The sequence below is a fragment of the Myotis daubentonii genome, chromosome 2, assembly GCF_963259705.1.
Source record: "Myotis daubentonii chromosome 2, mMyoDau2.1, whole genome shotgun sequence".
NCBI lineage: Eukaryota > Metazoa > Chordata > Mammalia > Chiroptera > Vespertilionidae > Myotis > Myotis daubentonii.
In genome coordinates, this window is record NC_081841.1 from 5197283 (window position 1) to 5209366 (window position 12084).

The 12084-nt window shown below is 43.5% G+C and overlaps 1 protein-coding gene across 10 annotated transcripts in view; it reads right to left on the reverse strand.

Moving 5' to 3' along the window:
• XPNPEP3 (X-prolyl aminopeptidase 3) overlaps positions 1–12084 on the reverse strand; it is a 48287-nt gene that overhangs the window by 5185 nt on the left and 31018 nt on the right. For 8 of the 10 annotated variants that reach the window (XR_009451085.1, XR_009451086.1, XM_059681445.1 and 5 more), the window contains 5 exons: positions 11797–11859; positions 10864–10977; positions 7538–7623; positions 1570–1750; positions 410–530 (listed from right to left, as the gene is read on the reverse strand). Coding sequence is in view for 8 of the 10 variants with exons in the window: in XM_059681445.1 (XP_059537428.1) it covers positions 410–530; positions 1570–1750; positions 7538–7623; positions 10864–10977; positions 11797–11859 (565 nt within the window). In the remaining 2 variants the exon portion in view is untranslated. The remainder of the gene's footprint in view (positions 1–409; positions 531–1569; positions 1751–7537; positions 7624–10863; positions 10978–11796; positions 11860–12084) is intronic. The other 2 variants (XM_059681444.1, XM_059681446.1) reach the window with 2 other exon arrangements.

A 12084-nucleotide genomic window follows, 5' to 3' on the forward strand; every position in this document is an offset into this window, starting at 1 on the left:
AAGTCAGACGGGCAACACTCTTTTCAAGTTAAAGAAATTATAAACTTCCTCACCTTCTGCTCTGTGATAAAAAGAAAAGGTCAGCAAAGGATTTTGTAGTCAAAGTCTAAGGAAGCACCCATGTGCTGACTAGACTGGACTAAGTGATACGCAAGGCCAGAGAGTAACGTTTACCTGGATTCAAAGGGTGGTATGAAAGACGTGTCCCAGCTATAATTACTTAATTTAGAGATAAAAACACTTGAAATCTAAGAATGAGATCTGTTTTCATGACAAAAGCAGCATCAGTATTTAAAACTTACTCTTGTCATATCAATCTTCACCCTGGCCATGGTGTTTACCTTTCCATCTGACACTACTATTACATGTCCCAAGGGGTAGAGGCTGCTAACACTCCCTATCCCCTTACCTGGCTCCACTGTGATCACCATGCCGGGCTGCAGAGGGAGGGATCGGGGAATGTCTGGAGTGTCATGGACATCCATCCCCAGGTAATGGCCAACGTGGTGAGGGCAGTATTTTCGAGCAGCCTGGAAAAGGTAATTGCCACAGTATTATTAGAGCAATGGCCCCTTGAGGGGAAGTCGGGCATGTACAAGTCAGCGAGATAGGTGTTAACTGCTCCCCCATGGTTCTGCCACTATGTTTAATCTGTCCTTAGGCTACTGACCAAGAGACCTGATCACTGCCACCTCTCAAATGAAATTCTGCCAATGCATTCTAACTAATCCACATTTCCACTCCCGGTATTTAATATACTACACACATGCTGACTTGGGTAAGCCCAGTAATGACTATGGTTAATAAAAATCTCTTTTCTTGAAGGAGGGTGATTATGTTAGAATAGTTCTCTTTTCAACATGCACACATCCCTCTCAGGAAGTCTACTCTGGAGACCCCAAGTATCTCACAGCAACTTGTGGAGCAGGCTGAAACATCAATTACTAGGCATTTACTGGCCTGGATGTTTCTATCCATTAATTAAAGATTTGCTGGCCTGAGCAGGAGGAATTTATAGCTTCTTTCCTATCGATAAAAGAAACCCTGGCAGCCTAACCTTGGAGATGGGAGATGCCTTAATGGTCTGTTTGGCTTGACCACCCGGCATTTTAATTTAAAGCCGAGGCTTTACATTTTTACTGAATACATTTGGATGCAGATGAAATTCCCTAAAGACATGCCCTTGAGGATATTGTTAAAGTCTCAACAGTGTCACTGAAGCAACAAACACCCTCCCCTTCCACCTCTACCTTTTCAAAATTAGCACAAAAGAATCAAGAGTTAACCTCTCCTCCTTTTTGTGTCCTTTTCCACCCTCTGCACCAGACTTCATTTTATGTTCTGACGACTGAGCTAGTTGCACACTATGCAGTATGCAATGGACCAGAATGTGCTGCCACCTTCTGGGAGAAATAAGTACTGACTCCCTTTGTTGTAATCCCGGTTCATTGTAAATCCCTTTTACAGATGAAGAATCACAAAGACCATTTCTAAATCTAATTAGCTTTATATAAAAACCGAGCAGCATGTAAGGTGTTCTTGAGAACTGAGTCAAAAGAAGTGAGGTACCCTGAAGGCACTATTTTCCTTAATGTTCTTCAGGAACCCCAACTCTTTAAGCTTCTGCCCTATCAGGGTCAGCATCATGCTGTAGATGTTTTCCAAGCTTGTTCCGGGGGAGCAGAGGGTCAGACAATCTCTCTGGATCTCTAGAACAGCTTCATAGAGTTCTGCTTGAGGTGCCGTAAACCTGGGGACAGGAAAACCAAAGAACGCAAATTTGGAATTGACTGATATTGCAGGAAGTTTGTGACAAGAAAAAAATTCTGAGATGTTATAAGTCAAATTACAGCAGTGGGAGAGTGAGAGGAAGGGACAGGAATAGTTGACCAGTCAATGGTGTCGTGCCAACTAACAAAAGACTGCTCATATTCGGATGTATGTTAGAAGCTCTGAATCAGCTCCCAGGGTCTATGAACTGACCACCAGCCACCACCACATCCAGCATGCGCATGAACTTTCAAGACTGCTGCCTGTAACCAATCAAAACAAGTAAATATTTCTTCCTCCAGACTGTGCTCCTACCCTAAAACGCCCTCCTGCACCAACCCCCGCCCCCCAACTCTTATCTATAGCCAATGTAAGTTCTTTCTTTCTTTCTTTCTTTTTTTTTTTTTTTAATGTATTCTATTGATTCTTCACAGAGAGGAAGGGAGAGAGACAGAGAGCCAGAGACATCGATGAGAGAGAAACATCGATCAGCTGCCTCCTGCACATCCCCTACTGGGGATATGCCCGCAACCCAGGTACATGCCCTTGACCGGAATCGAACCTGGGACCCTTCAGTCCACAGGCCGACGCTCTATCCACTGAGCCAAACCGGTTTCGGCCAATGTAAGTTCTTTCAAAACAACTTACATCTTTCTTCCCCAAAACATGTGTAAAAGCGCTCGTCAATTCTAGGATGGCGAACATATTGCCTTCTCCACCATCCCTGCTGTTAGTGGTTTGATTAGAAAACTCCAAGGCAATGATGATGAGGCATTGTAGATATTTAATCACACCAACATAGCATTACGGACAGGACCTGAATCACACCCTGGCCTAGATGCTCAGCAGGGAGAGCAATAACCCTTCCAACTGGGGAGAAACAGTCCTTCACACAGCCAGCAGATAGAAATGAGGTGAGGCTAGAGGACGCACCCAGCCCTGGATGCAGCCAGAGGGCCAGACCAGGTCACTCTTGATCCTTTCCACTTTTTACCATTAAAAAAAGAAGCTTGCCCTGACCAGTTTGGCTCAGTGGATAGAGCGTCGGCCTGCGGACTCATGGGTGCCGGGTTCGATTCTGGTCAAGGGCATGTACCTTGGTTGCAGGCACATCCCCAGTGGGGGGTGTGCAGGAGGCAGCTGATTGATGTTTCTCTCTCATCGATGTTTCTAACTCTCTATATCTCTCCCTTTCTCTCTGTAAAAAAATCAATAAAATATATTAAAAAAAAGAAAAAGAAGCTTAGGGATCTATTTTTTTAGAGGTAAAGCTATGTCATGGGATAAACTAGTCAATACTTCAGTTACTAGTAATTTACTAGTTTCTAGGTGTCCTTAATATAACAATTTCTTCAGCAATCATGGGGAAAAATGGGAAAAAAATTAAAATGGGGTGGTATATGATACGTAGTTCCATGTACTATTTTACACTCCCATAAAGTAGTACAGCCAATTAAGTCAAAGGCCTTCAAAGATGCTCATAAAATCTGAGCTTGTAATTCTGCTCTAAGAATCCATCCTAAGAAAATATTTGAAATTCAAAAAAAGCTGTATGTACAAAAATGTTCACTATAATGTTTTTTTTTATAATTATAACTAGAGACCTGGTGCATGAAATTCATACATTGGGGGGAGGGGGGGAAAGGGGGACCTCAGCCCGGACTGTGCCCTCTCGCAGTCCAGGAGCCCTTGGGGGATGTCCAACTGATGGCTTAGGCCCGTTCCCCGCAGTTGGACATCCTTAGCACTGCCATGGAGACGGGAGAGGCTCCCACTACTGCCACTGCACTCACCAGCCATGAGCCTGGCTTCTGGCTGAGCAGCACTCCCACTGTGGGAGCGCACTGACCACCAGGGGGCAGCTCCTGCATTGAGTGTCTGCGCCCTGGTGGTCAGTGTGCAATATAGCGACCAGTTGTTCCACCGTTCGGTCGATTTGCATATTACTCTTTTATTATATAGGATAGATTCAATCTAAATGTCCCCTAATATTTAAGTATAACAATATAATGGCATAATGAACACCTACATACCCAACTCCCAGGTTCAAATTTATCAACATTATGTTTATACCCATACTCCATGCCACCACAGTACTAGTACATATTTTTTTAAAATATATTTTATTGATTTTTCACAGAGAGGAAGGGAGAGGGATAGAGAGTTAGAAACATTGATGAGAGAGGAACATCAATCAGCTGCTTCCTGCACACCTCCTATTGGGGATGTCCCCACAACCAAGGTACATGCCCTTGGCCAGAATCAAACCTGGGACCCTTCAGTCCACAGGCCGACACTCTATCCACTGAGCCAAACTGGCCAGGGCACTAGTACATATTTTTTTTTTAAAATATATTTTATTGATTTTTTATAGAGAGGAAGAGAGAGATAGAGAGTTAGAAACATCGATCAGCTGCCTCCTGCACATCCCCCACTGGGGAAGTGCCCACAACCCAGGTACATGCCCTTGACCGGAATCGAACCCGGGACCCTTCAGTCCGCAGGCCGACGCTCTATCCACTGAGCCAAACCGGTTTCGGCACTAGTACATATTTTTAAATGTAAATTTTACATACACTGGAATGCACAAATCTGAGCTGTGCAATTCTGACTGATCCTGAGGAAGCTAGGGACACTGAATACCTAAATTCTGTTGTCTTCGTTGCTGGCAGAAGCAGCCCTTCTACCACCATCTGAGACTAATCTAGTTTGGACTGAGAACCTACAGGTTCTCCCTTTAGGTAGTTGCCTTGGTACTTGCCTCTGGACTTTGAACTAGATTGTACTCCTAGCAGGTCCCAAAAGGTTAGGTGCAAAGTGTGACCTGCAGTGCTGGGGTCCTGCCCCAGCAGGTCCAGGGGTCACCAAGGTGTGGACGGAGTCGGCGAAGAAGGAATGACACGGAGACAGCGTTCAGTTGATCAGCAGCCTAGCCAGGATCTCTAGCCAAGTTCTGTTCAGGATCTCCAGCGAAGTTCTGGTTAGGATCTCCAGCCAGGTTCTGTGTCCATGTTCTCTTGCTAGGTTCTCCAGGTTCTCCAGCCAGGTTCTGTAGTCATGTTGCCTCGCTAGGTTCTCCAGCCAGGTTCTGTCCAGGTTCTCCAGCCAGGTTCAGTCATCAGGTTCTAGTCAGGTTCTCTTGCCATGTTCTATCCAGGTTCTCTCGCTAGGTTCTGTCTCTAGGTTCTGTCTCCAGTTTCTGTCCAGGACCTTTTGCCATGTTCTCTCCAGCGAAGTTCTTCTGTCTCTAGGTTCTGTGTAGGTTCTGTGTGTAGGTTCTGTGTCCTGTTGTCTTGTTACATCTGTATTTATACCAGTTGATTCCAATCCTATCAATCTCTATTCCAAAGGTTAGGGCGTTTCTTATCTCCATTCCAGGGAATAAAGATTATGTAGCTTAAGCATGATTGTTCGTGGTTAAAGTGATTAATTACCCGCCTGGCACTTAGTTAAGGGGTTTTATTCCCTCCCTAACTTCAGGGGAAAATCCCTACCTGGGGAAACAACCTTTCTCAGAGAGGTAACCTTGGTTAAAACACATAGTGCCAAGAAGGTGAGCAAACATATTAAGAACAGTATGCCATATATGCCAGGTCCCTTGAAACAGCAAGGATGGACTGGCTCCCGGCAAATTCCCCCTTTTTTATTTTTTAAAAGCAGGCATTACAAAGAAAAACCCCAAATGCTCTCTTGTATCCATTTTAAGAGTAGGATTGGCACTTTCCGCTATTACCTGAGTCCTGATCTATCATCCCAGGGAGAGCTTGCCAATCTTGCACTTTCCCGGGGTGGAAAGGCTACAGTGGGGTTAAGGATAAGGCTCCTTGGGCCTACCTCCTCCCATGCCTTTACATTTACCTTTCCTTCCTCAGAAAAGCATGGACATACTTCTTGTATAAAACGTTCTGTCTGACTGGGAGAAACCTTAATTCCTCTGCTAGGAAGCATATGTGTTAAAAGATCAATACAGAGTCTTATTTCTTTAGACTCAGTATGGCACATCTTCTTAATCTAAAGATCAATACAGAGTCTTCTTTCTTTGGACTCAGTATGGCACATCTTCTCAATCTAAGAATCAATACAGAGTCTTCTTTCTTTGGACTCAGTATGGCACATCTTCTCAATCTAAATTCTGTACTATCCACCTTCTTACCCTACTTATCCTCTATAGGGGGTCTGCAGTACCCTGGTGGAGTCCTATCCGTCCCGAGTGTGGAGTTCTCAATGGGGGGGGTGGGGGTGGGGTCCTTACCTAGGGGAATCCTGTTCCAGGGGTTCCCAAAGGTGTGGACGGAGTCGGCGATGACTATCCACCCTCTTCCTATGGTGGAGTCCTATCCATCCCGAGAGTGGGGCTTACCTAGGGGTCCCTGTTCGGGCACCAGATGCTGGGGTCCAACCCCAGCAGGTCCAGGGGTCCCCAAAGGTGTGGACAGAGTCGGCGAAGAAGGAATGACACGGAGACAGTGTTCAGTTGATCAGCAGCCTAGCCAAGATCTCTAGCCAAGTTCTGTCTAGGATCTCCAGCCAAGTTCTGTGTCTAGGTTCTCTAGCCATGTTCTCTCGCTAGGTTCTCCAGCTAGGTTCTGTGTCCAGGTTCTCCAGCCAGGTTCTATCCAGGTTCTCCTGCCAAGTTCTGTTGCCAGGTTCTGTCCAGGTTCTGTTGCCATGTTCTCTCGCTAGGTTTTCCAGCCAGTTTCTGTCCAGGATCTTTTGCCATGTTCTCTCCAGCGAAGTTCTTCTGTCTCTAGGTTCTGTGTAGGTTCTGTGTCCAGGTTCTGTGTCCTGTTGTCTTGTTACATCTGTATTTATACCAGTTGATTCCAATCCTATCAATCTCTATTCCAAAGGTTAGGGCGTTTCTTATCTCCATTCCAGGGAGTAAAGATTATGTAGCTTAAGCATGATTGTTCGTGGTTAAAGTGATTAATTACCCGCCTGGCACTTAGTTAAGGGGTTTTATTCCCTCCCTAACTTCAGGGGAAAATCCCTACCTGGGGAAACAACCTTTCTCAGAGAGGTAACCTTGGTTAAAACACATAGTGCCAAGAAGGTGAGCAAACATATTAAGAACAGTATGCCATATATGCCAGGTCCCTTGAAACAGCAAGGATGGACCGGCTCCCGGCATTGCAGGAGGTGCATGATAATCCAAAGAGAACTGCATGATTTCCCTACTTATATAGATAAAAGTCTGAGAACACGTGTGGAAATGGATAGTAATGTGTGGGATAACTGAAAGGAACACAAAGCTGGAACAGGCTGAACTTATTGATATATGTCCACAAAGCAGAGATTCTGGACTCAATGTTATAGCTCAAGGGTTCAAAAAGGCGCCAACAGTTTATTTGGTTGGTTGGCTGAAGCGGTATCTTATACTAAATGAATTCAAATGCCAGAACTGCCTTGCTATACTGGAGAAAGAATTCTGCCTCAAGACTGCAACATCAACTTTTGCGCATGAGTTTCCAGCCTGCCCTACAAATGCGTGAGTCAGTTCCTTAAATGCATCAATCATTATCAATCAATCTATCTAGCAACCTAAATACATATATACTATATATACACACATATGTATGTGTGTGGATGTTAACTAGGTGTTTCTAGGTCCCTGATCCTGTGATGATGACTAAACAATCGTAAAAAATAATCAGGAGCTTTGCAAAGGCAGTTAACCTGAGCTAGAGGGGACCTGTCTCTCTCATTAGCCATTTATTCCAAATATAACCACCCTCCAAAGCAGCAGTGGGGTCTGTAGAAGACGTACCTGCCGTTGACAGGCCAGGTACGGGTGATGTCACTCACATAGCAAGAAGATTCACAGCCTCCATCCAGCAGCACCATCTCCCCATCCTGGAGAAAAAGCACAATAGGTCAAAGTCGGTGACCCCTGGATTCTCAGTTGTTGTTTTTTAACTTAAATCCTTTGTGCCTTTCATGTTTTATATATACTAGAGGCCCGGATCATGGATTCGTGCACCGGTGGGGTTCCTCGGCCTGGCCTGTGGGACTGGGCTGAAATCGGCTCTCCCACATCCCCTGAGGGGGTCCCGGAATTGGACTCCCTCCTCTCTGGTTCCGGGTGTGTTACCCAAGAACCTCAGCTGCCAAGTCACCGCAGCTCAGCAGCTCCTGCACTGAGCGTCTGCCCCCTGGTGGTCAGTGCATGTCATAGATACTGGTCAGAGTGTCTGCCCCCTGGTGGTCATTGCATGTCAAAGCTACCAGACGTTCAGCTGATTGGCCAGTGGCTTAGGCTTTTATATATATAGAATAGATTTTAAAAGCTCTAATTTAAAGGAGACTAATCCTCTCTGGTTCCTTCTCATAAGAAACAGCACCTAGCCCTAGTCTGTATGGCTCTGTGGATAGAGCATCGGGCCTGCAGAGTGAAGGGTTCCAGGTTCGATTCTGGTCAAGGGCATGTACCTTGGTTGCAAGTTCCCTGGCCCTGGTCAGGGTGCATGCAGGAGGCAACCAATCGATGTGTCTCTCTCACATCGATGCGTCTCTCTGCCTCTCCCTCTCTCTTCCATTCTCTCTAAAAATCAATGAAAAAATATCCTTGGGTGAGGATTAAGGAAAAAAAAAAAAAAAGAAATACCATCTAAATCAGTGGTTCTCAACCTTGGCTGCACAGTAGAATCACCTGGGAATCTTTTTAAAATCCTGATTTCTGGGCCTCATCCTCCAGAAATTCTGTTTCTTTGTTATGGGGTGGACCACTGATCTAAATGTTTCAAATGAACTCATATTGGCTTAAGAAAGGTGCCATTGCACGCTGGCCAGGTAGCAGAGTTGGTTAGATATTGTCCTAATATGCCAAGGTTGCAGGTCAGGGTACATACAAGAATCAAACAATGAATGCATAAATATAAGCGGAATAACAAGTGGACAAGTGGATTTTTTTTCTCTCTCTCCCTTACTCACTCTTTAAAATTCAATCAATCAATAAAAAAGTTTTTTTAATAAAAAAAAATAGAAACGTACCATTGCATAGTGGTTAAGTGCATTGGCTCTGGAACCTGCTTGGGTTTGAATTACTAGGTGCAAACATCAGCACATCATACATGCTACCATTATGACTATCACTACTAATTAACATAATCCTAGATAAGGATTTTATCTAGAGCCTTATTAAAATACAGTTACTCTTAACCATTTAACTATTTATATTTTTTTTAGGGCAAGTGGAAGAGAGAGGGAAAGACAGAGAGAAACATCGATGTGAGAGAAACACATCAACTGGTTGCTTCCTGCACGAGCCCCAATAGGGCCTGGGCCAGGGAGGAGCCTGCAACCAAGGTACGTGCCTTAGACTGGAATCGAAACCGGGACCCTTTGGTCCGCAGGCCGATGCTCTATCAACTGAGCAAAACTGGCTAGGGCTTAAACATTTAACTTTAGAATGTTACTTCTCTTTTTGCTTCCCATCAAAATGCATGTGGGGGAAGAAGAAAACTTTGGGTACATCTCTATCTTACTACATGTCATGTTACTGGGCATATCTTATTCACATCTAAATAAACATGGAACCTGGCACACCACAATGATCAAATGAGTGCACACATAGTAACTAACTTTGAAGAATCATGTGGTTTTGTTTCTGGCAAATTGGTCGAATAAATTTAATTAGAAAACAACTAGTATTATCATACACTTATGAGTAAAATAATATATATATAAATTTGTATTCTTCATAAGCAAGCAGAACTAATTAATATTGTTTATTATGTACATGTAATACGAGTATTTTAAAAAAATCAAGGAAATGACAAAAAATGTAGGCTACCAGTTAGTGACCTGGGGGAGGGAGGCAGCAGGATGGAGAGCATAGGGTACACAAGCAGATACAAAGTATTTGTAATGTTCTAATTTTTCTTTTTTTAAAATATTGTAAAAATTGACTTTTAGAGAGAGGGAAAAGGAGACAGAGAGAAACATCGATGTGAGAACGAAACATCCATCAGCTGCCTCCTGAACGCCCCCTACCAGGGATTGAACTGGGCATGTGCCCTGACCAGAATGGAACTGGCAACATTTTGGTGTATGGGACAACGCCCAACCAACTGAGCCACATTGGCCAGGGCGGTGATCTTCTAACCTTTGAGTCCAGTAAGTCATGGGTATTCACTTTAAATATATGCTGTATAATTTACGTTTGCTATATTTAGTCTTTTGAATTTGCCAAATATTAAAATAGATCATTAAAAGTGGACTTAACAAAGGAGTACACAATTCTTTCTTTATTTTTAAATATATTCCATTGATTTTTTTACAGAGAGGAAGGGAGAGGAATAGAGAGTTAGAAACATCGATGAGAGAGAAACATCAATCAGTTGCCTCCTGTACACCCCCTACTGGGGACATGCTGGCAACCAAGGTACATGCCCTTGACCAGAATCGAACCTGGGACCCTTGAGTCCGCAAGCTGACGCTCTATCCACTGAGCTAAACCGGTTAGGGCAGGAGTACACAATTCTTTACTTGTATAGTCACTTGGGGAGAAAACCATAAAAGAGAAATTCTCTGACAGCTAATAAGGTATTCATTCTTACAATCTGCCTGGCCAGTGTGGCTCAGTGGTTGAGCGTCGATCCATACACTAGGTTCCATTCTGGGTCAGGGCACATGTACAGGTTGTGGGCTCAATCCCCAGTGAGGGCAGCCAATTGATGTTGATATTTCTGTCTCATCGATGTTTCTGTATCTCTCGCCCTCTCCCCTCCTCTCTCTAGTCAATAAAAACATTAAAAAAAAAAAAAAGTCTGTCTGCTCCCATATGCTTAGCCCACTGCAGCTAGCTACCAGTCCTTGGAGGAGTGTTATAAAAGAAAAAGAGCAGAGGCTTTAGGGTAGAATATTTGCCTCTGCACTACTAATTGCCTAATTTTTAAAAGTTTATTTTCCTCACCTATAAAACAGGCATGTTAATAACTGCTCCTATCTCACAGCGTTAACGTGAGGATCAAATGAGATAATGTCTGTAAAAGCATTTTGTTAAAGCTGGAAATTAGGGAACCCCGAAGTTAGTGAGTTTTCTACTAGGGCATCTGGACCCCGAGGAAGCAGTGCTGATGGCTAGTACTGTACCTTGATGAGCTGATTATTCTTCACATAGTGCAAAGTGTTTGACCGATTACCTCCAGCAACCACAGGTGGGTAGGCTAAGATGTCTGCTCCCCGGGCTCGGCATTCAAATTCAAACTGAAAAAAGCAGCAAAATGTAACTCTAAGTATGACTGAAGAAAGGATTTCTTTAGGGCTGTCCCTGCCCAGACTCTCCTCAACAGCACACACCTCCATTTAAGTTACTACTGGAAAACTATTCATCATACCTAACAAAACCTGTAATGCTGTAATTTCAGGCCACTTCTTTTAGTCACACCCCAAGTCTGTTTTTCAATCCTATTACTAAATCTGTTCTTTTCTTGTGAGTACTCTAAATTTCTGATTTTCAAATTAAGTCCAGAAGAGGACACAGAAAACCTATGATCAAGGGTGGGCAAAAAGATAAGTCATGTCAAGTTACTGTTTGTTTATTCTTATTTAGATAAACACTGGAATACAGCTCGCATTTTTAACAACAACTCTAAATGACTAATGTCAACCTTTCAAATAGCTACTGACCTACAAGCTCTGGAAAATAAAAATAAAAATATGCTAGGCAAATGGTAAACTCTACGAATTTCATTATGTCCTAGGATGGAGCTCGAGACTGGCAACCATGTGCTACTATCTACAGCTCAACCTCAGAGTCTCTTCCTTTACATTTACTTAAACAGTACTAGTCTTGTCATCTCACATTTATGTAAACCTTTTCTTCTTCAATAGCTCTACTCTGCGGATTTTCTTCATTTAACTGTTACTCCACATATTTTAGACTCATCTAATAAATTACTAGTGACATCTAAGAACCAAATCCTCTCCACTGATCTCCTGGTCACTTCCATAAAAGCCAACTAGATGCCACCTGCAAATCAATGGAATTACTTTACGTGTGCCTTCCCATCGTTTAAAGCTCACCTTAGCATAAAGAAAGCTCTCATCCACAGGCGCTTTGCTGGCAAACATGGTCTCTATGAAAGCCTGCAAATAGAATGGAGCATGAAAAGAAGTCTAATGTTAACTATACTGCTTACTCAAATGTTCAAAATACTGCCTTTCCTATCAAGATCAAGGGGCAGACGTCATGACTGCCACTTCTTATTAGGGCTATCTTATCACAACGTAGCCCATACTCTCAATTAACACTTGACCTTCTTCACCAGGTGCTATTTAAATGTTTGTATCTTTAAAGATGTAAAATGGGGT